The 21,087-nt window shown below is 54.7% G+C and overlaps 1 protein-coding gene across 2 annotated transcripts in view; it reads right to left on the bottom strand.

The window, feature by feature from the left end:
- Positions 1-275: 275 nt before the first annotated feature.
- The window catches only part of ADGRG1 (adhesion G protein-coupled receptor G1), a 35,765-nt gene continuing 14,953 nt past the window's right edge, over positions 276-21,087 (bottom strand). The window contains exons 2-14 of one of the 2 annotated variants that reach the window (XM_068993303.1): positions 14,334-14,427; positions 13,351-13,773; positions 11,633-11,765; positions 10,950-11,097; positions 10,394-10,525; positions 9,680-9,796; positions 9,420-9,465; positions 9,057-9,160; positions 8,206-8,324; positions 5,906-6,174; positions 4,497-4,605; positions 3,192-3,460; positions 276-1,633 (exon numbers count right to left, since the gene is read on the bottom strand). In XM_068993303.1, coding sequence (XP_068849404.1) covers positions 1,503-1,633; positions 3,192-3,460; positions 4,497-4,605; positions 5,906-6,174; positions 8,206-8,324; positions 9,057-9,160; positions 9,420-9,465; positions 9,680-9,796; positions 10,394-10,525; positions 10,950-11,097; positions 11,633-11,765; positions 13,351-13,773; positions 14,334-14,421 — 2,088 coding nt within the window. In that variant the 5' untranslated portion in view covers positions 14,422-14,427 and the 3' untranslated portion in view covers positions 276-1,502. The remainder of the gene's footprint in view (positions 1,634-3,191; positions 3,461-4,496; positions 4,606-5,905; positions 6,175-8,205; positions 8,325-9,056; positions 9,161-9,419; positions 9,466-9,679; positions 9,797-10,393; positions 10,526-10,949; positions 11,098-11,632; positions 11,766-13,350; positions 13,774-14,333; positions 14,428-21,087) is intronic. The other variant, XM_068993304.1, reaches the window with a different exon arrangement.

The following is a 21,087-nucleotide window of genomic DNA, read 5'->3' as shown; positions in this document are numbered from 1 at the left end:
CCGTTGACCCCACCACTTGCCACTGCCTCCCGAGTGCTGACACCCAGTTGCCATTTCTCCTCCCCCTTGCCCTGATAACATTTCCAGTAGATTTCTTTTACACATGCCGTCTTCTCCTGTTCACGTTTCTCTATTGTGCCCCCTGCCCCACCCCATCAGTGACTCTTACTAGAAGCACAGAACAAAGTTCAGGAGGAAACGCCCCAAAATGTTTGCATTTGTTGGTTAGGTGACAACAACTGACTTTTATTTCCTTCTGTGCACTCTTCTACAGCTTCCAAATTCTCTACAATGAACACATACTTCTTTTTAATATCAAAAGACAAATGGACTGGTAATTACAAAGGAAATCCTCCCCATCTTTGAGTCTGAGAGCCAGGTCAAATGTTGCTCTCCTGCAGGAAGTCTTCCTGGAATCCCAGCGAGGAGTGATGGCTCCCCCAACCCTGTGCCTGCAGCTCTAAGAGTTCTCGTGTTTGTGCATGGTTCCCACACTAGACTGAGAACTCACAACGGGGAACGAGCTGGTCTGGCCATTCGTGTCCAACAGAATTAACTGTGAGTGGCTGCGGTGTGATTAAAACTGCCTGCAGGGGGCGCTAAGGGGCACATCAGGCTCTACCAGCATTATCAGGAGAGGCGTGTCTCAGTCTTTGGAGGGCTAGGGTGGAAACGATTTTGGACTGCGATGTCCCATAGTTCTTGAGGCAAGAGGGCTTCGGGAGAAGCTGTGGGCCCCTGTGAGGTGTGGGCTTGGCAGTGGTGAGCAAGGGTGATGCAGCATTGGAGAGGCCCAGATGGAAAGATGGACCTAGCCCAGCCCAGAAATGTTTCTACTAAGCCTGAGTCAGGGGCAGGCAAAGGCCCACACAGTAAATAAAGGTTTACAGCAGGCACCAGGCATCTCTTGGGAACCACTGCCCAAAGTCCAGGGTTGGAATCAGGGCCCCTGGGGCTGTGAGTGGAAGGCTAGGGAGGTCCTAGGAGAGGAAGGGAGGAACAGGAAGGGAGAGGGAAGGCTGGGGAGGCTGACAAAGGGGGAGGGCCCTGGGCTCAGAGGTAGGGAGGCTGTGCTCCTCCGGGGGTCTGGCTCAAAGCTCTGCCTCAACTCATTTTCCCTGCATGCCATCCTTAGCTTAAAATGCCTGGGGCTACAGAGTACCCTCATGGTGATCACCAGAGACAGGGCGAGGGCATAGGACCAAGGGTCCCGCCAGCCTCCCAGGTTCAAGTCCCGCAGACTCCCAACCCCCAGCTACAAGGGCCGGTCCAGTGGTGGTGCATTAAGACCAGCCTTCAGTCCCACTCCTGGGCCCCCTGAGATGGCCCAGCCTGGGAATTTCTGGCTGCCATGGCAACAGTCCCACCCCTCCAAGGTCCTCGGGCCTTCTCAAGTCTTCAGCTGGCCCACTCAGGGCCGGGCCTGGCTGCAGGGGCCGCAGGCAGCAGTGAAGAAAGACAGGTGACTCTGCTTCTTCACACCGGCGGGGTGCGCTGGCGGCCTAGATGCGGCTGGACGAGGTGCTGCCCGAGCTGATAGGGAGCCTGGCACTGTCCGAGTTGCTCTTCAGAGGGGAGGGCCCACCCTGGGCCTGCAGGCGCATGGACCAGTACCAGAGGAAAATGAGGAAGCCTGTGGGCGGCAAGGGGGTACAGGGCTCAGAGGCTGGGGGCAGCCCCCCCAATACCACTCCCTTCCACTTTGACCCATGTCTGCCCACACCCCCCTCACAGACTCAATCCCAGGAGTACCGACTCTGTGCCAGGCACTGGGCAACACTCTGTGTATCATCTCACTTTAGTCTCTCCAGGTCCCTTGAGACCAGGCCTCGTTATTACCATTCTGTTTTACAAACAGGGAGACTGAGGCCCAGGGAGATAAGGGGCTTGGCTGAGCCAGGAGTCCAGCAGCAGTGGTCGGGCTCTGGAGCCACTGCTTAAGTACCAGGTGATGTTATTTCTCCCCAAATAATACTACTGTGATTAAGCAATAGCTCAGTAAATGCGTGAATTGATCGGCATCCTTACAGAGTCCCCTTTACTTCACAGATAAGAAAACAAAGGCTCACCTCCCTCACACCATTGCACGGGAACTCCATGAAGACTTTGCTTTCCCTGTTTTCCTGCCCAAGCCCTTCTCCCTACCCAGCGTAGTGAAAAACAAAGGTGTGTGTGTGTGTGTGATGTTGGGGGGTGAGGGCAGAGGGGTGCAGATAGAGCAGAGACAGACCCTCATGGCGTCAAGCCAGGGCCCCACGATCCAGCCCCTCTGCTCCTCCCCCCTCCCCTCCTCCCCGTCTCCCCCAAGCTCACTACCCCTTACGCAGCTCCTCCTCAGGGTTCCTCCAACACACACCCTACTTCTGGCCTCAGGACCTTTGCTCACGCTTCTCCCTCTGCCTGGAGCGCTCCAGCCCTAGAGCAGATCTCCTCAGCCTCTAAGGAGCACCTGGGCATCTATAACAAGGAGCACTCTGACTCAGCAGGCCTGGGGCGGGCCAGAGGCGGCGTCTGCAGTAAGCTCCTGATGCTGCTGCTACTGCTGGTCCGAGAAACACCCTTGGAGTAATGGGACCCTTGATCTCTCCGTGGGTGGAGAGATCCACCTTTGTTTTTCACCGTGCTGGGTAGGAGGAGGACTTGGGCAGGAAAACAGGGAAGGCGAGGCCTCCATGGGGTCCCCGTGCAACAGGGGTGGGGCGTGAGGGAGGTGAAGTGAAGGCTACCCTGGATCCATGGCTGGATCCTTCTGTTGCCTCCGGATGTCTCCTAAACGGAGGGGCCTCCCCCTCCAAGTGTCCCCCAGCAGGCTCAGACTGTCTATCACCTTGCCCACTATTACTTCCTTCCTCTCCCAGATGCCGTTTGATGCCTGTGGCCCTCGGTCTTCGGGGCCACACTTGGTCTTCCCCACTAGAGATGAGCTCTGTGGAGCAAGGCTGTTGCCTGGCTAGTTCACAGCTGGAGCACCAGGGCTTAACATAGAGTCTACACAGAGTAGGTACTCATCAGTACCTACTGTAAAAGAGAGACTTGTCAACTGTGGCCCAGAGGCCCCCACTTTGTGAACGGGAAGGTTGAGGCCCAGAGAAGGGGAGGCTTCAGGTCAGCTGGGCCGTCTCATCCGTGGCCTGTTCTCTATGTATGGGCGCCCTCCCTGGGCCGGGGCCTGGGGTCTTCTCCACACCTACCCTGGAAGGAGGTGATGATGCTGAAGAGGTAGAGGACGACAAGCTGGAAGGCGCCAGAAGCAAAGGAGAAGAAGACCAAGGCCCAGGGCAGGCCAAGGACCAGACTGAGGCCCAGCAGGGTCAGCACGTGGGGCCACTTCTGGGCATGCGGGCGCAGCCGCAGGATCTGCACCACCATGGTGCCCAGCATGGCCGTGTTGAACAGAAACACCAGGCTGAAGAGGCCCAGGTTGGTGACATGGCTGACCAAGGAGTCCCGGATCCAGCACCTGTGGGCAAGCGTACAAAGGCTCAGGGCAAGGCCGGGCTCACATGGTGCTTCCTGGGCCGTGGGCAAGCACCACGGTGAGCCCCAGTTACAGGGCAGTTACTTTAGACACTACTGATTCAAGGGCCAAAAAGTCACTCTTCTTCCAGCTATCCTATATTCCTTCTCTACAGTCAAGAGAAAGGCTCAGTTTGGAGCTAATGTGTTTTTAACACTTTTAACACTTGCTAGTCTCCCTTTTCAAAAAGAGTCAGACTTAGGATCACCGCTTTCATCAAGAATTTAGTAGCAGGGTTATCTTGTTCCTTTCATGACTTTTCACTGTTTATGACAAGTAATGCTTATTTCCCATTTATGTGTAATATGACTTAAAAAATACATTTAACAAGCCAGAAGATTTAAAGAAAAAATTAAACAATAATAATATGGATGATACAGGTAAGGCAAAAGTCAGAAGACTATGATGCAAAAAACTGAAGTTTTTAAAACACTGAAGGAATGGAAAGGATTCTTTCCTAGCCTAGGGCTCAGGAGCTCTGGATTCTACTCTAGGTTCAGAGGGACTCACAGGCCAGGCCACCACCAGCCTGGGTGAATTAGCTGAATGTAGGACTGGATTTCAGCCCCATTCATCTCCTGGTTGGGTACCTTTGAGCAGGGTGGTGTGGATCCCTGCCTTCTCTGGGTCTCAGTCTTTCCATCTTTCCATGGGGAGGGAGATAGAAGTGTGCAGCAAAGGAACATGCTAGAGGTTCACCTGCTTCAGCTCAGACGCCACACACAAGTTGGGAAACTGAGGCCCAGAGGGGGGCCAGGACCTGTGCAAAGTTATCTGGCAAGTGAGTGGCAGATCCAGGCCTGTCCTCACCCTCCTGGAGAGAAGCATCATTCTTAGCCCAGAGCTCCAGCCAAGGCCAAGCCAGTACCTCTAGTACCCGTCACCCGAGAGTCTCCTGGTCAGTGCGACCTGGGCCCAGGCTGCTCTGACTTCTGTGCCATGAGGACCACACTCCTGCCCCCACTGCACAGCCACTCACATGGAAGGGTAGATGACGCTCTCAGGGGTCTTGTGCACAGCAAGGATGATGTGACCATAGTTGTTCACGTCCACCAGCGCCACCAGCATCACCAGGAAAGCGGGGAAGCCTGTGGACAGCAACGCAGGGAGCTCCATCTCCCACCTTCCCAGGTCTGCCCTTCCCTTCCCTCTGGTGAGCCCTCCTCCTCTCACGTGCCCTCTGAGACCTGTGCTCCCAGAGCCCAGCCAGCTCCACCTGGGGCAAGTCCTCCAAGCTTGGACCCTCCTTCTCTATTCCAGTTCTGCTTTCCCAAGTCGTGTCCAACTCTTGTGACCCCACAGACTGTAGCCTGCCAGGCTCTTCTGTCCATGGGATTTCCCAGGCAAGAATACTGGAGTGGGTTGCCATTTCCTTCTCCAGGGGATCTTCCTGACCCAGAGATTGAACCTGGGTCTTCTGCATTGCAGGCAGATTTTTTACCAACTGAGCTATGAAGGGAAGCTCCTGGTTTCCCAGAGGGGGGCCTATCTCCCCTAACCTAACCCCTGCCCCCTCGCCATCCTGGAAGGCCCTGAGGGAAAGGGCCAGCAGGTCCCTGCTGGGGGCTGGATGTCACAGGAGAAAGGGAAGAAGCAGACATTGGCGGGGTGGAGGAGAGCTCAGTGGGGGACATCTAGAGTTATGCTCCAGTGGGGTGTCTATTCTGGGCCTTGACTCTGTCCATGAGGTGGAGACTGAGAGCTCCCTGGATGGGGTTGCCCACCATTAAACACCTGGATTTTGACGAACAGCCAACTCTGAAGGAATTTCATATAGATCGATGACGAGAACCAAAAAGGAGCCAAATGAAAAATATGGGAGGAGCAGCAAGCTGGGATCAGGGACATGTGGAGGTTGATGGGCCTGTGCAGTGATCAAAAGGACTTGTGGTGTGTGCCTCTAGGCCTTGGGTCTGACAAAAGAGAGGCCGGGCTGTAGGTGAATTGGGTTGCTATTGGCTAAGAACAAACGCCAGAGCCATTGGGAATCTGTTATCTGAGGTTCATCGGGATGCACAGTCTGGGCCACCACCAGCCTAGATGCATTATGTGGGGCTGGATTACAGCCCACTCATCCACGACTGGGCGCCTTTGATCAGTGCCCAACCTGCACATCCGCACATGGCGGCTCTGTCTGCAAACCCTACCTGTAAAACAGAGATGAAGAGAATATGTAAGCATTTACTGGAGACAGGGCTCATCACCTCATCCTCCTAAAGAGGACCTCGATCCAGCCAAGGTAAAGAACCCCTGAGGATGGGTGATTGAAGTAAGCAGTGAGGGAATAATTGTAGGTGGAGAAGTGGGACAAAGTGCCCACCTTTTGTCAAAGGCCAAGAGGAAGAGGCCGGTCTGGGGGGAACCCACAAACCCCCTCCACTAACTTACCCCAGCCCACGATGCTCAGCTTGAGCAGGTAGCCTGGGACATAGGTGCCGAAGACCTCGACCACAAGTCGGTAGAGGTTGTAGCCCTCGAGGCCCATCCAGGAGAGGCAGGCGAGCAGAGAGAAGTGCAGGAAGATGGCGCTGGCACGGCAGGCAGCCTCGGAGCCTGCCAAGGCCACCGGCTCACTGAGCAGGAAGCTCACGTCCAGCAGGAAGACGGCCAGCAGCAGATTCATGTGCACCTTGATGGTGTAATCCCTAGACTTCCTCCTGCACAGGTGGGGGGTGAGCAGACAGGCTCACTCTGATGGTCCCCTTCTCCAGGCAGCCTTCCCAGACTACACACACACACACACACACACACACACACACACACACCACACACACACACACACACGCTTCCTATCCTACTCTTGTGGCTGCAGCCAGGCTCTTGCCCACCTGTCCCTCTGCACCTACCCTGTATCCAGCACCCACAGGCTCGGGCACTGTGTGTGCATTGAACAGCAGCCTCAGCTAGGCACAGATGCTCCAATCAACACAGACACGACCATCAACCAGATGCTCCCAAAGTCAGAAGGGAAAGACCGGAATTTTTGCTGTTTTGGAGAATCCACGCCACCCACGTTCCATGTCTGTCTGCACAACTGTACCTCTCTGAGCACAGGCTGTGTGTGCCTGTGCCCTCGAGTCTGCGTGTGTGCCTGCCCTGCCCCCATCCCGAGATACTATGTGGTCCAGGGCACTGTCAGCCTTTCTGCCCCCAGTGTGCACTGCCTGTCCCAGAGGGTGCAGAAGAACACCTGCCATCCTGGATTTCCACGCCTGCTGTGCCCCTAACACAAGGCACCACAATTGGCTGGCCCTACCCCCTCACCCTCAGTTTACTCATCTGTGAAGTGGGAGGAGTGGCCCCCCTCAAGGGCGCGATGAGGGTTACACTGAAATAAAGCACCCAGCACAGATAAGATGCTCAGTCCCGAAGGGTTCCCGTCCCTGTGTTCGGGGGCACTTTTGTGATCAGTGGGTAAGTGCTGGGGGGCTTGTGCCCCCACGCCTGGCCCTCCACTAAGCCTGCCAGCCGTCTCTCTTCAACACCGACTCCAGCCCACAGCGTGCGCATCTGTGACCGTGCCTGCCCACGGCTGCACCCTCCCCTCCTCCCCACGAGGACAGTGAGCAGACTCCCAGTGCCACTCCAGAACCGAGGCTGTCTCCCCTCTACCGCAATGGCTCCAGGCCCCAACTGCAGGCGGACTTCAGTTTAGGCCAAGCCCAGCTCTGACAATCCAGACCCCACACACAAGCCTGTCTGAGGGTGGGGGAGGCATTCTTTACTCTGCCAGAGGTAACCTCTTCTCTCCTCAGGCACCCAAACGACTAGGGTGACAGGTTCCTCCATGGAGCCAGGAAGCCGGGCCTCAAAACAGACACCAGGGAATCAGGGCTGGGGAGAACCCTGGAGGCTCTGCCTGTCCACAGAGGCCACTGCCAGACAGCTCAGTAACGGGCCTTGTGGGCCTGGAGCCTGCCAGCTTCGGTTCAAGCCTGCTTTTGCCACTTCTGTGCTGTGTGATCTCAGTCAGGTCACTTACCCTCTCTGAGCACTCTTTTACAGGACCCTTGTGAGGATGAACCTAGTTCATGTATATAAAGCACTTAGAACAGGGTGTGCCCATGGCTGATTCATGTCAATGTATGGCAAAAATCACTACAATATTGTAAAGTAATTAGCCTCCAATTAAAATAAATAAATTTTTTTAAAAAGAAAAAAATTGCACTAAAAAAACTTGCAAATCTTTGAGTAGCCTTTAAGCAAATAAAGTATTGAAATGCATTTAAAATAGAGGGAAACAATGGGATTTTTAAAATAAAGGAATGTATTCTATATGCTCAAAAAAAAAAAAAGAACAGGGTGTGGCATGTGGGAAGCTTGATGTAATTGTTCACCATTATCATCACCAGCATCATCATATTACTGTATGTGCCCAGTGGAATCACATCTGGTCCTTCAAAGACAGGCATCTAGAATCTTACGTCAACTCGCCTGATTTTAAATATTGGCAGCTAACATAAGCTGTCAGTGCGATGTTACCCAAACATCACAGATCTGAGGAGGGAAGGTCAGCTGAACCTCCCAGGGCTCCCACAAACCACACACACACACACACACACACACACACGTCAGCGTCAGTCAGGCCCGTCTCCAGGGTGGGTCTCCCTGACTGTGTGGTCTCAGCTCGGGGGCCGGGAATGGAGGCTCTCCCGTCTTCCCCTTTCCCTCTCAGCCCCAGGCCCTACCTGGAGCAGAGGTAGGCGGCAATGGTGAGGATGCAGGCCAGGGCGGAGAGGACGCAGCCCACGTAGGAGAGGAGACTCAGGTAGTGCTTGTGCACGGCGTCCACCTCCACGGAGGCGACCTGCGCCACAGGGCAGGTCGGGGTTGGCCTCTGTGCTGAGGCTGTGCCCACATGGGGGGCTAACCCGTGGTCCCTGGAGGACCTTGGGCATTTGTGAGCCACTCTTGCCCCCCCAGCGGAGCAGAGTGGGGTCCCATGAGTGCAGTTTTTCACCACATTCTCATATGGATCCCAGTCCCCACCAAGGTCCAGCGGCCTCCACCAGAGAACCCCTTTTCTGTCCTGGCACTAACTGTTTCTAGAACACTCAACCCAGAAATAAGTCTCCTGGGAGGGAGTGAGCTCCCGATACCCAGAGAACACCAGAGGATCACGCTGGTCCCTCGGATGCTGGGTCCTAAAATTCTGGGAGAATGAATGCAGGACACAGAGATCTTGGGGGAGGTACTGAAGTCCACCACAAGGTCTCTGCATTGGGCCTCAGCATCCCCTGGAAGGTTCTATAGAAACACAGTCCTGCCCTCACCCCAGCCCTTTAGAATCAGAATCCAGGTTAGGACCAGGAACCCGCGTTTGTATCAGGCACCCAAATTGGGGGATAAAGAGCAAGGACTTCAGAGACCTTTTACTTACTACTAGCTGTGTGACCTTGAGTAAATTGCTTAACCTCTCTGAGCCACAGTTTCCTTATCGATAAAATGGGACAACAACAGGAGTCAGCTTGAGGCTTGTGAGGAATGAATGCCGTATGTGTAAGAAGCTGCGGCAATGGGGCAGGAGGGGGTCACGTACCATCAGCACTGCAAAGTAGGTCAGGTGGTTGCAGCGGCAGGACGTCTGTGTCTCTCTCCTGATGGTCTCACACCCCGCATTGCTCCAGCTCCCCGGGCTGCTCGCTGAGGAAGGGCCAGCATGAGGCTCTGAGACCAAGCTCAGCACCCCCACTGTCATCCCTAGTACCCCACAAATGCATGACTGCATCCCCCTTCTGAGCTTTTGCTTCCCTCAGCAGGTCCCTAACCTGCCATCACTCTTTCTTCAAAGCCACCTTCCTCCAGGAAGCCCTCTTTGATTAACTCCATGTACCTAACCCTCTAGGACCCCCACTACCTGCCTCCAGGTCCCTGCCCAGCTCAGAGCCCCCTCCACACTCACATGTCAGGTCTTCAACCCAGAATACACACTGCAGAGTCACGTTCTTCTGTAGGGACAAGAAAGAAGGGAGGGAGGTGCCTGTGGCAGTCTGCTCCTTCCCCACCGGGCTGAGGGAGCCAGTGCCAGGGCTCCACTCTATTTGGACCTGACTGGCCAGGGCCCTCAGCCAGTCAATCAGTTTTCTTTCAGAAAAGAGGAGGGATGGGAGCACATGGGCAAACAGGGACCCCTGTCCCCTGGGTTGCTTGGCTCACACTCACCGGCTGTGGCTGGTGCTGGAAGGTGAGCACCACGGGCTCCGAGAGGTTGGCTACTTTGGTGTTCTGCACAACAATACCCAAGACCTTCTCTCCCAAGACCTGGCTAGAATTCTTGTCCTAGATATATGGGGTATGGAGGAGAGGGGAGGGAGAGGGCTCAGGACTGAGAAGAAGAGTACACTCTTGTCTCTGCCCAGTACACTGCTCCCAGATTTTGAGTCTCCCTCAGGAAGCAATTCTTGCATGGGTAGTCATTTACACCATAGTAAGAATAACACCATTTAGACCTTTCCCAGCATGGCAACCCACTTCAGTACTCTTGCCTAGAGAATCCCATGGACGGAGGAGCCTGGTAGGCTGCAGTCAATGGGGTTGCTAAGAGTCGGAAACGACTGAGCGACTTCACTTTCACTTTTCACTTTCATGCACTGGAGAAGGAGATGGCAACCCACTCCAGTATTCTTGCCTAGAGAATCCCAGGGACAGAGGAGCCTGTTGGGCTGCCATCTATGGGGTTGCACAGAGTCAAACACGACTGACGTGACTTAGAAGCAGCAGCAGCAGCAGCTCTAAATGTCATGCACGTTGCCATCTGATTTCTGACTTTACAAAGACTTTTGGAGGAGAGGACTACCTTCCATGCCTACCTTCCATCTCTCTGTCAGACAGAAGCTGCTTTCCCCAAGGGAGAGCACAAGAACAACCACCCCGTACCTGGAACAGAGCTTGGCTGCTGAAGTCCACCAAGAGGAGTCTCTTCTCAGCTTCCTGCCTCTTGCCCTTGGTCTTCTGGAAGAGCACGCTGGGCAGCAGCACCGAGTACTCCAGGATCTCGCTCTGCTCCTCCTGCAGACCAGAGGACCTGCTGGGGCTCAGCCAGAAGTGGACCTCCAGGTCCCCGCCATGTCCCCCCAGCATATGCCTTCCTGCACGCTGCCATCTCTAAGCCTACCTCCTTCACGAAGCCAGGCCAGACTCACAACAACCCTGCTCACTCCTCCTTTCCTTGGCACCAGTGTTGGCTAGGGAGTCTTGTGGTTAGAGCCCAGGGGATAAGGGCCTGGGAGAATCATGTTTCTTCTGGTGTCTGGGTGTCAGACACTGACCCTGCCTATAGCCCCTTGGTGTGCTGGGGGATATGAAGGGTCAGGGGGTGAGGGGAAGGGTAGGGGGTTGAGGGGAAAGGTGGGCGGATAGGGGGGTGTGGGGAGGGAGTGCTTGCAGCCTCTACATCTGCTTCCTGCCTTGGCTACCAATCCTGACCCCTGACCTCCCGCCGGGAGTGGATGTGCAGGTCCTGCGGGCTGAAGGCGGGCTGGAGCTTCCACACTGTGGCGTTGACCCGCTCCTCCTCGAAGGACACAGCGTCCCCTGTGAAGTTCACAGAGGCCAGCTTCGACTCCAGGCTCTGCAGCTGCCTGGAAGCACAGGAGAGAGAGGAGGAGAGGACTGCTGGGGGTGAGGGGTGGAGCCAGGTAGTCCAGCAGGCAGGAAGATGGAGGGAGCAGAGAGGCGACTCAGGCTGATACACAGGAAAGAGTGCGGGGCCCAGCAGAATGACCTGCGGGGGTGATGCGGAGGAAACTGGGGCCTCAGCGCAAACAGGAAAGGAGCGGGGTGGGGTCCTATCCTCAGACTCAGCCACCAGGCTCTGGGTCCAGTTCTGCCTGGACCAACCCACTTTGTGCTGCTGGGCAGCCCTACCCAGCAGTCAGCCTCAGTCTGCTGAGCTGTAAAATGGGTCAGTCCTTTTTCCTTATTGGTGGAGAGGAGGGCTTGGGTGCTGGTAAGACTTTTTTTCTGACTCAGTCAGGAGAGGGGGCTTGGCCTGTGGGACCGAATCGAGATGGAGACCAAGGGGAGGTCGCCACGGTCTCCCACTCCAAATCCCTGCCTTGCCCGGGTCTGGAGGAGCCTCCTCCTTACCCCTATATGCTGCAGACCCACACTTACTGGCCCATGGGGGTGAAGGGGGGCCTCCTTGAGGTCTTCTGGGGATGCTTCAGAAACTGGCTGAGCCGCTGGAGGTCCCTTTTCAGCTCACATACGTCCACCGAGGCATTGTGGGAGGCCTTGTTGGGGGGATCTGGGGGAGAGGGACGGACAGACTCACCAAAGGCTGTTGAATGAGGTTCCACACTCAGGCCACACTCATCACACTCTCGATTACTCCCCCTGTGACTCTGACAGCTTCTGTCCCCATTTTACAGAACAGGAAACTGAGGCTCCAGGTAGTGGGGTAGACTCCCCCAGGTCACTCAGAGATGTAGCCAGCCAGACGGGGCTCTGTCATATGGAGCTCCCAGAAACTCCAGCCCCAGGAGAGTGGGCTAGACCACCCTTACCCCTACCCCAGGCATCCTTCTGACCACACAGAGGGAGCTGGGAGGGCCAGTTCCCCAGGACCAGCCAGGCCTCCTTCAGGAGGAGCTGGCGGGTGGGGGGCTTCTGTGGTGGCTCCAGGGCCTCCACCCGGGCTGCTCTGCACCCAAGGGCTGCAGACTCAGGCATCTCCAGGGGTTAGATGGAACTCTGATGAAGTCAGCAGATGGAAATAGGGACATAGCGGGAGAGGGCAGGCCCTATGCCATCAAATAAGGCAGGCCCTGTGGTCACATCTGAATTTTTAAGGCAGAAGGCCTGATTTTTCAGTCATTTGAAACCTCTGGCTCATGTTTTCCAAAAACTCTCTACAGACCAAGTAAGACCAGGCCAGATCTCCTCTGCAGGAGGCCAATTTACAGCTGTTCCTGACTTTGCCCTAAACCCTCCCAGGTTGGGGCAGAATCCGGGCCTGGAGCGGGGACCCCCATCTACCTGCCCCCACCTGCCCCAGCTCTGGCCCCTCCATCCCTCTCCCCACCCCACCCCCCACCACCCCTTAGCATTTCCATGGGCCTGGAGATGCTAACATATTCAAAGCCCTGTGCCCCCTCTCTTGGGAGCCTTGCCCCAAACTGGAGCTGCCTGAAAGGAACCAGAATCAGGGAAATCCTGGACCCCAGGTAAAGCCTCCAGCTCCTTCTGGTCAGCCCCTCCTCCTTGCCTCCACTCTGCACTGAATAGAAGGCAGTGGCCAGGCCACACCTGTCACATCTCAGCCAGAAGACTCAGCCTGCACACCTCACTGTCGGCCTCTAGCCTTGCCACTTCCTGACCTTTGACCTCTCTTCCTGTCTCCCAGCCCCAAGCCAATCAGCTGCTGGGTTCAAATCTGGCTCCCTCTCTTACTCGTTACTTTTGCAACTTTGTGCCTCTCTGAGCCTCAGTTTCTCTTCTGTGAAATGGGGATAAACAGTCTAGATGAGGCTAACGAAGCAGAATTTTTCCTCCGGCTCCTGACCTCTAGTTCCGTCTCTCCGTTCTCTCTGCTCCCACCCTGTTCATCTCTTGTTTTCCTTTACCTGGACCTACACTGCAGTCGCAGGATGGGACTTCACCCCTCCTCCCTCACCCCTGTCTTCCCACGAACACACCTTGCATCACACTCTTCCACTCCTCAGACACCTTCCCTGAGTCCCCACTGCCTGTGAACAGAGCCCCCCCAACTCCATGACATGACAGGCAGCCCAGCCCGCTTTAAGCCCCCTGCCCCCAGCCCCCGTGCACTTTGCTTTTCCAGTTTCCAGGCCTTGGACCAAACCCTTCCTGCTGTCTGGAAGTCGCCTTACTGTGGAAGGAGAAGATGAAGCTGGCCGCACTCGGCAGACTCGTGTTCTGGGGGCTCCACCAGGAGCTGACTGAGGTGGCAAACAGTGGGGGCCCCGGGGCCAGGGTCTCCTCCTGATGCCGGAAGCACAGGAGGTCAAGGGCTTGGTCACTCAGCAGGAAGTCTTTCCTGCCGTAGCGGAGATGCAGTCTCCCTGCGTGGCGGTTCCAGTAGAGGCAGAAGTGGTAGAGGCCCATGCGGTGAGGGAATGGCCAAGAAGCCGGGCGGGCTCCAGGGAAGGGGGCGTGGATGGCGAGGGCCTCCTCGGAGTTCCTGATGGAGATGTGGAGCTGGGTCGCCTGCTTATAATGGAGGCTGCTGTTCTGCGTCTGGTTCCGCTGGCCGCAGAAGCGGAAGTCTTCCCGGGGGCCCCCGCCACGGGCACCTGAGGGGACAGAGACTGCAGGTGAGACTCTGGGCTGGAGGCAGGCCCTGGGCCCAGAACGCAGCAACCTGGTGCCTGGGACCCACACACATTCCAAGGACCTACTTCAAAGGGTCTCCAAAAATATGAATCTACCCTGCTCCAAGATGGTTGGCTTAAAAACAGGAAAAGAACAAACTCAAAATCAGTTAAAAAAAAAAAAAAAGAAAGAAAGAAAAGAAAAAACTTTCAAAGGTAAAATAATATTTTAAATAGCAATAAAATATTTCACGAGGCCATGCCTGCTACAGACAGCGGCACAGGCTGTGCACTGCACAAGGGTGCTCTGGCTGCAGGGGTGGGTGGGGTCAAAACCCACCCCAAGCTGTGTACTGGGTGGGGCGGGGGGGCTGCACTTGACAGGATGAAGGGGAGACTCTATCTTTTTTCCAAGGTACTGTCTACTTGCTATGCTGTATTTGCAGGCGTGTGCCTGCCCAAAGGGGTTAGTGGATGTGCTAGTCCTTAACACAAGGATGGCATTTTAACAGAAGTCCCAAGGCACCTCCAGGAAAACCTACCTGGAACCAGGAAGAGACCCAGCAGGAACAATGGCATCTGCAGCAGCACCTGGGCAGTCATCTTCCTCCCCCAGGGCACCTGAGACATCACTGCCTGAAAGAGGCCAGGAGTGTTAGCCGAGGTCCTGACTCCCAGGGTGATTGCCAGCCCTACAGAGGGACAAACCAGGGTAGTATGGACGTGGGATGCGAGGCAGGGAGGCATGTGTGGAAACAGTCCGTGGACCTCCCCCAGAGCTGCCAGGAGCGAAGTATCAGGAGGCACTGGCCGAAAGAAGACACACAGATGACTAACAGGCATGTGAAAAATGCTCCGCATCGCTAATTACTAGAGAAATGAAAATCAAAACTACAATGAGGTGTCTCACACAGGTCAGAATGGCCATCATTAAAAAGCCTACAAATAGCAAATCCTGGAGAAGGTGTGAAGAAAAGGGAACCCTCCTACACTGTTGGTAGCAATGTAAACTCGTGCAGCCACTATGGAGAACAGTGTGGAGGTTCGTCAGAAAATTAAAAACAGAGTTGTCATATAATCCAGCAATCCCACTCCTGGGCATATGCCTGGACAAAACTATAATTCAAAAAGATATATGCACCCCTAGGTTCATAGCAGCACCATTCACAATAGCCAAAACGTGGAAACAACCTATTCTTCCATCAGCAGAAGAATGAGTAAAGATGTGGTACATACATGCAGTGAAAGCCTACTTGGCCGTAAGAAAGAATGAAATCATGCTCCCTGCAGCAACATGAACGGACTAAAGATGATCACACCAAGCGGAGCAAGTCACAGAAAGTCCAGGACAGTATGACATCAGTTATATGTGAGATCTACACCGTGACACCAGTGAACACATCTACAAGGCAAAACCAGACTCACAGACATAGAGAACAGACTTGTGATTGCCCAGAGTAGGGGGGTGGGGGAGGGATAGACGGGGAGCTTGGGGTGAGCTGATATAAACTATTACATACAGAATGCATGAAAAGCAAGGTCCTACCGTATAGCACAGCGAAATATATTCAATATCCTGTGATCAACCATAATGGAAAAGAATATGAAAAGAATATATAAGTACTGTATAACGGAATCACTTTGCTATAAGAAGAAATTAACACAATGTTGTAAATCAACTATTCTTCAATAAAATAAATTTAAAAATTAAAAAAAAAAAAAAAAGGCAGTGACTGAGTTCAAGTTCCAGCTCCACCTCTGGCTTGCTGCATAACCCTGTGTAAGTCAGGGAAAACAGGACTAATAATAGTACCTCCCTTCCAAACCCAGCAGTGATGGGGTAATCAGGGTAGCATCACTAGGAACCACCCCACCCTGCCCACTCCGGGCCTTCAGAAGGCAAGGAAAAGGACGTTCTCAGGGCTCTCCTCCAAGAACCTCACCATAATGACCCCTAAGACCCAGCTCCCTCTACAGTCGGTCCTCGACTCCTTTGGTTCCCGCCTCTAGCCAGGGTCTCCTGTTACCAGCTCTGGAAGGTACAGGACGGTGCACCCCTCCTCCACAGGGAGCTCCTGATCCATCTCTGTGCACAGGTCCGTGTTCACAGAGGTTACTGGGCAGCCGGGCCGCAGGGGTATTGGAGTCAAGGATCAGTGCGGTCACAGCGCCTTCTACAGGGGCTGGAGGAGAGAGGCACTTCCTGGTATGGCCACCAGGGGGAGCTCCCAAGGCAGCTGGAAAGGCAGAGGGACGTCCCAGTTTGCCAGGGAGAAATAGTATGGTCCAAGCTGGGGAGGATCCAGGTCCCCTCAGCCCTCTCCTGGTGTAGAATGGGTCACTCCCCCAGCCTCTGTTAGCTGAGTACCCACTATCTGCCAGCCTGTGTTGACCCAGCCTCCTCATTCCAACCCTGTGAAATAGGCCCTAGCATTTGACCCATTTCACAGATAGGGAACCTGAGATCCAAGGAATTAAATGGCTTGCCCATTTAATTGTTCCAGAGGCCAAGGGCTTTCCTGCCTGATCAGGACTGCAGTGCCTGGCAGGGAACCTCCGTTCCTGGTACTCACAGAGAGATGCCGGGTGGCTTGGCCCACCCCATGGCCATCTGGCCCAGTGACTGAGCTGGGTGCAGTCATGAACAGACACCCTCATCCTGTGGGGAGCTGCATATGTCTGTGGTGACAGATGCAGTCATCTGCTACAAGCCAGACAAAAGGCAGCCTGGCATCCATGGGGCATGTGAGGACTTTGATTTGGGGGAACGCAGGAAGACTTCCAGGAGGAAGTGACTTTTGGATGGATTATTTGAGGGCAGCATTAAATGAAGGGGTGGCCCAGACAGGAATTCACTGAACAGACCTGGCCCCCTCAAGCCAGTCTCCAGTATCCCAACATATGTAACGGAACCCTAATTTCTTGGGTCTGGTCAGTCTAATCGTTGGTCAGCTGGGTTCCTCACCCTGCCCTGGTGACATCGCAAGACCCCAGAGAAGGAAGTGGAAGTCTTTGGGGGAATGGCTGCTATTTCCTAAATTGTGATTTTTAAGGTTTCACTCTGCATCCTCTCTGAGCATTTTGGTTCCTTTTGGGTTTTGGTGTTTTTGTTTTTTATTTTTAGGGGGAGTGAAGGATTTATCACTTGAAGTAAGGAGAACACCGAGGGTCTTTCTAAAGCAGTGTCTCCCATTTGGACTCCTTTTGAAACTGTCGCTCTAGAACAGTGGAAGGAAGCCCAGCATCTGGGGACAGAAGTGTGCCTCTGCTGGAACCCTTCTCTTTCCTCCTCCTTTCTGCCAGTCCCTATCACTGTCTATACCTGATCCCCAATACAAACCACATCTCCTCCAGGCAACTCCCTAACCCCTGTTTTGACTTTTGCTTTATACCTGTGAACTCAGAGTTCACAGATCACTTTGCAAATATGGCCCCAGTTCTTCATTATGGCATTTGTATTCAAGGCCCAGAGAGGGCCAGTGATTTCCTGACCTTACACAGCAAGCAAGGATGGAGCTGGCTAGAATCCAAGTATCTCTCTGGCCCACTGACTTTCAAAGTGAGTTACCAAAAAAAAAAAAAAGCGAATTACTACTATCAGTAAACAGTGCCTAGGACAGGGCAGAGTCATCTGTTTTCATTTATCTTCCTGGGCTGATCTCTTTGAGAACATAAAAGCAGAAAGAGGGAATGAGGTTCCCATCACCAGAGGGATACAAGTGAGGCTGCATTTGTGAAATGCCATGATTCCAACAGATAGGGGTCAATGGCATGCTCTGACATTCCTGGTCATCCCCACTCTACCCTGGCTGCTTGAACAGCCACTCCAGGATGAGCAACTCTAGCCTTATAGACTTTCTTGGAATTTGAGGGGGAGGGACTGCCTGGTTTCCTTTAACCCATCCTTAGTAGAGTAGACTCTGGAGCCAGACTGGGTTTAAATATCAATTCCTCTACTCAGTGGCCATGTGTCTCTGGACTACTCACCTTCTCTGGGCCTCACTTTTGTCATCTGTAAATAGGTGTAAAAATCAAGACTATCGCAAAGGTCATTATGAGAATTAAATGAATTGGTATCTATAGAGGATTTAGAGCAGGAATATGCACAAGGCAGGTGCCACAGGTGTCGGCTCAGTACCTCTGAATCCTTCCTGACCAGCTCACGCCTGCCCCTCACCCAGCCCCCTGGGCCCGTCACAGGTCCCTACTACATCTCCCCTCCCACCCTCCACGCCACCCCCTCGTGGGCCCCAGCTCAACTTCCAAAGCACCTCAACCGGAAATTCTTCGAGCATGAAATTTCCTTTCTGGGAAGACTGAAACCCCACCCAGAAAACTTCCCACCTCACAGCACGGACTTGAGCCGGTCCCCAGAAGCCTCTGAGGGAAAGGAGGGCTGGACGGGGGCACCTCTACACTCTCATGAGATCCTCAGAGCCACCCTGTGAGGCCGGTCCTGCTGTTTTGCCATTTTACAGATCAGAAAACTGAGACTAGGGCAGTGGATGTTGTAAGCTTCCCCACTGGTGGAGCTAAGACACGGACCTCAGTGTCATTCTAGAGAACTCCTTGGAGAGCTGGAGCCAATAGTTTCTAGAGATTCTTGCTCCTCTGGTTTGGGGAGACCCCCAAACAAAAGGAGAGAGAAATGGTGGGTGGGTGGCAGCCAAGACCACAGGCTGTGCAGATAACTCCAGCCTGGGAGAGAGAATTTAGGGGGCCGAGTCCCCAGTAGAGGCCCCTCCCCCACCCGCCCCTTCTAGAGCAGCTGCCCTTGACCTCAGGCCTTCCGTAAACACACGCAGAGAACAAAACAATCTGGCCCAGTTTGACACAATGGGGGCCACCATCACAGAGTCCCCAAGGATCAAGGCAGAGCGGAGGGCCAGGGCTCATCTAAGCTAAGACTCCCTGCTGCCCATCCCTCGGGCTGGTTGGGCCCAGGAGGAGATGCCCCGGCTCCAGTGCAGGCCCAGCCCTGCCCCTCCTCACGGTGGGGGAGAGGGTAACGGGCAGGGGACTCATGGCTCACTTTCTCCCCTGAGGCCTGACTCACTTCCTCTGCCATCCGTTTAGAGCCACGAGTCACTGCTGGCCCAGTCCAGGCCCCTGGAAAACCCATTTCCTCGGAGGACAGAGGTGGAAGTTGAGTGGACAGGACCTTGGTGGCTCTGGGGTTAACCCTTCCCAGGCAGGCGCCTCCCCAGGAAGATGACCTAGGCCCCCAGGCATTCTCCTGCCAGTAACACACGCGTGGACCGCAGGCTTATCCATCCCCCGACCAGCCTCTTTGCCTGGATCGCCTCCCTCTTTCCATGACCCAACTCATCTTTCTAAACTCAGTGAAGACACGCCCTCCCCTTGAAGCTTTCCCTAACTGCCATCAGAATTAACTTCTGTGTTCTGGTGTGGGGGGGAAGGGGGCAGTCCACAGCCTATGCTCAACCTATATGCCCACCTTTGCCACGAGGAGTTCACATCAGAGGTGCCCAAACCCACGGTGGGTCAGAACCACCCCAGGAAGTTCGCTGAAATGCATTATCACAGATCCCTCCACACTGACATTCAGTATCTCTGAAAATAGCACAGAAGATTTTTTTCTTCATTCAGCAAATCAGAAGTAGCGGGGAATTTTTACCCAGTAGCTGCTATGAGCTTGATGGGTTTTTTTCCCAATTTTTTTTTTCTTTTTTTTTTTTTTTTTTTTTTTGCCAGGAGAGCAGTAACATTAGGAGAAAACACGTGCACACATACATACAGGGTACTGTCAGGGATACATAAACGTTTTGTGATAGAATATATGTGAGGGGCTTAGCGGTAAAGAATCCACCTGCCACGCAGAAGATAGGGCAGGAGCCTCGGGTTGGATCCCTGAGTTGGGAAGATTCCCTGGAGAAGGAAATGGCAGCCCACTCTAGTATTCTTCCCTGGGAAATCCCAGGGACAGAGGAGCTTGGTGGGCTACAGTCCGTGGGGTCACGAAAGAGCTGCACTGAGTGACTAAACAATAACAGCATGTGAGGGGCAGATGCTCCAGGTCTGGTGTGGGGCTTGGGAGTCCAGCTTGACCAGGCAACCCGTTGACCAACACTCTGCGGGCATAGAACCACTGGCTTACAAGGCTGGGATACCACCAGAAGCCCTGTCTTACAGAGTCAGAGGTGGGTGGGGCCCAGTCCCAGATCACTTGGGTGGTAAATGGTTCGCTCTGGACGGGAGCCAGGGCAGCTTGCCTCCCCCGTGGCGTCTCGTCTCCACCTCAGTGGTGGTGAGGATGAATCACAGTCCTGGGTGGCTCACCTAGCATTTATCAGGGTGCCTGGGACCTTTAAGCACAGCTGGGAGCAGGGGGGTGTGTGGGGAGGGGAGCCCCTGCCCCAGCGGGTCTCCAGGTGTGAGCCTGGTCCTGCCCTCCTGCAGGGAGAGCCAGCAGTGGGAAGACCCAGCCCAGCTTCCCAGCTCCAGCCCTCATCTTCAGCTGCTGGTCAGGGTCGGGGGCGGTGGGGACAACAGACGGGGGACAGCATGGAGATGCTGGCTCCCCCTCCCCCAGCCCTGGACAGAGGGCCTTAGGAGAGAAGGGTTTGGCCAAGAGAGGGGTGGGTGAGCATGAAGTCCTTGAGGGAAGGACACATGAGGTGTGCGTGCTCTTGTGTGCGGGCGTGTAGGGGAGTGAGAAGGGACGTTAGAGCAGAGCAGAGGGGGTGGGGTGGGGGGCTGAGAGGACCCTCCACCAGCCCTTTCCAAACTCTCATAAACGCAGTCTAACTTAAGACACACCATGTACCCGACAAACAAAGGCAGCGCCCCCACCAGACCCCGGTGGGACCCCCGACCACACCTCACTCTCAGCCGGGCCCCCAGCCCCTCAGCAGAGCCCGGGGCTCCAGGGGGCACTGCTTGCAAACATGGAGCCCGTCTCTCCCTGCCCTCAGTCACAGGCTGGGGGACTGAAGCCCAAGCTAGGTGGCCACACAGAACTCCCCCCAGGAAGGGTGTTCTGGCCTGGCCGGGGAAAACAGAGTGACTTCAGGTTCCAGGAATTTTTCTACAATTAAAAAGAATAAAAATTAAGCTAGCTGCCTGCCTCCCGGAGGCCGGCGTGTGCCAAGGCCTTGCCGGCTCACTGCCCAGGATGAGTCCCACATTCTGGAGTGCTGCCCCACCAGCGTGGGCCCCGCCACCCCATGGCTTCTGTCCAGCAGGTGCCCGGGCCACGGCTCCCTCCGCATGCCCAGACGAGCCCCGGCCCTGGGGGGAGACCGAGGAAAGGCAGGAGAGGGGCACCTGCCCAGA

Source organism: Capricornis sumatraensis, chromosome 20 (genome assembly GCF_032405125.1).
Source record: "Capricornis sumatraensis isolate serow.1 chromosome 20, serow.2, whole genome shotgun sequence".
In the NCBI taxonomy this organism is placed as follows: domain Eukaryota; kingdom Metazoa; phylum Chordata; class Mammalia; order Artiodactyla; family Bovidae; genus Capricornis; species Capricornis sumatraensis.
This window is presented reverse-complemented; position numbering and strand designations above follow the sequence as displayed.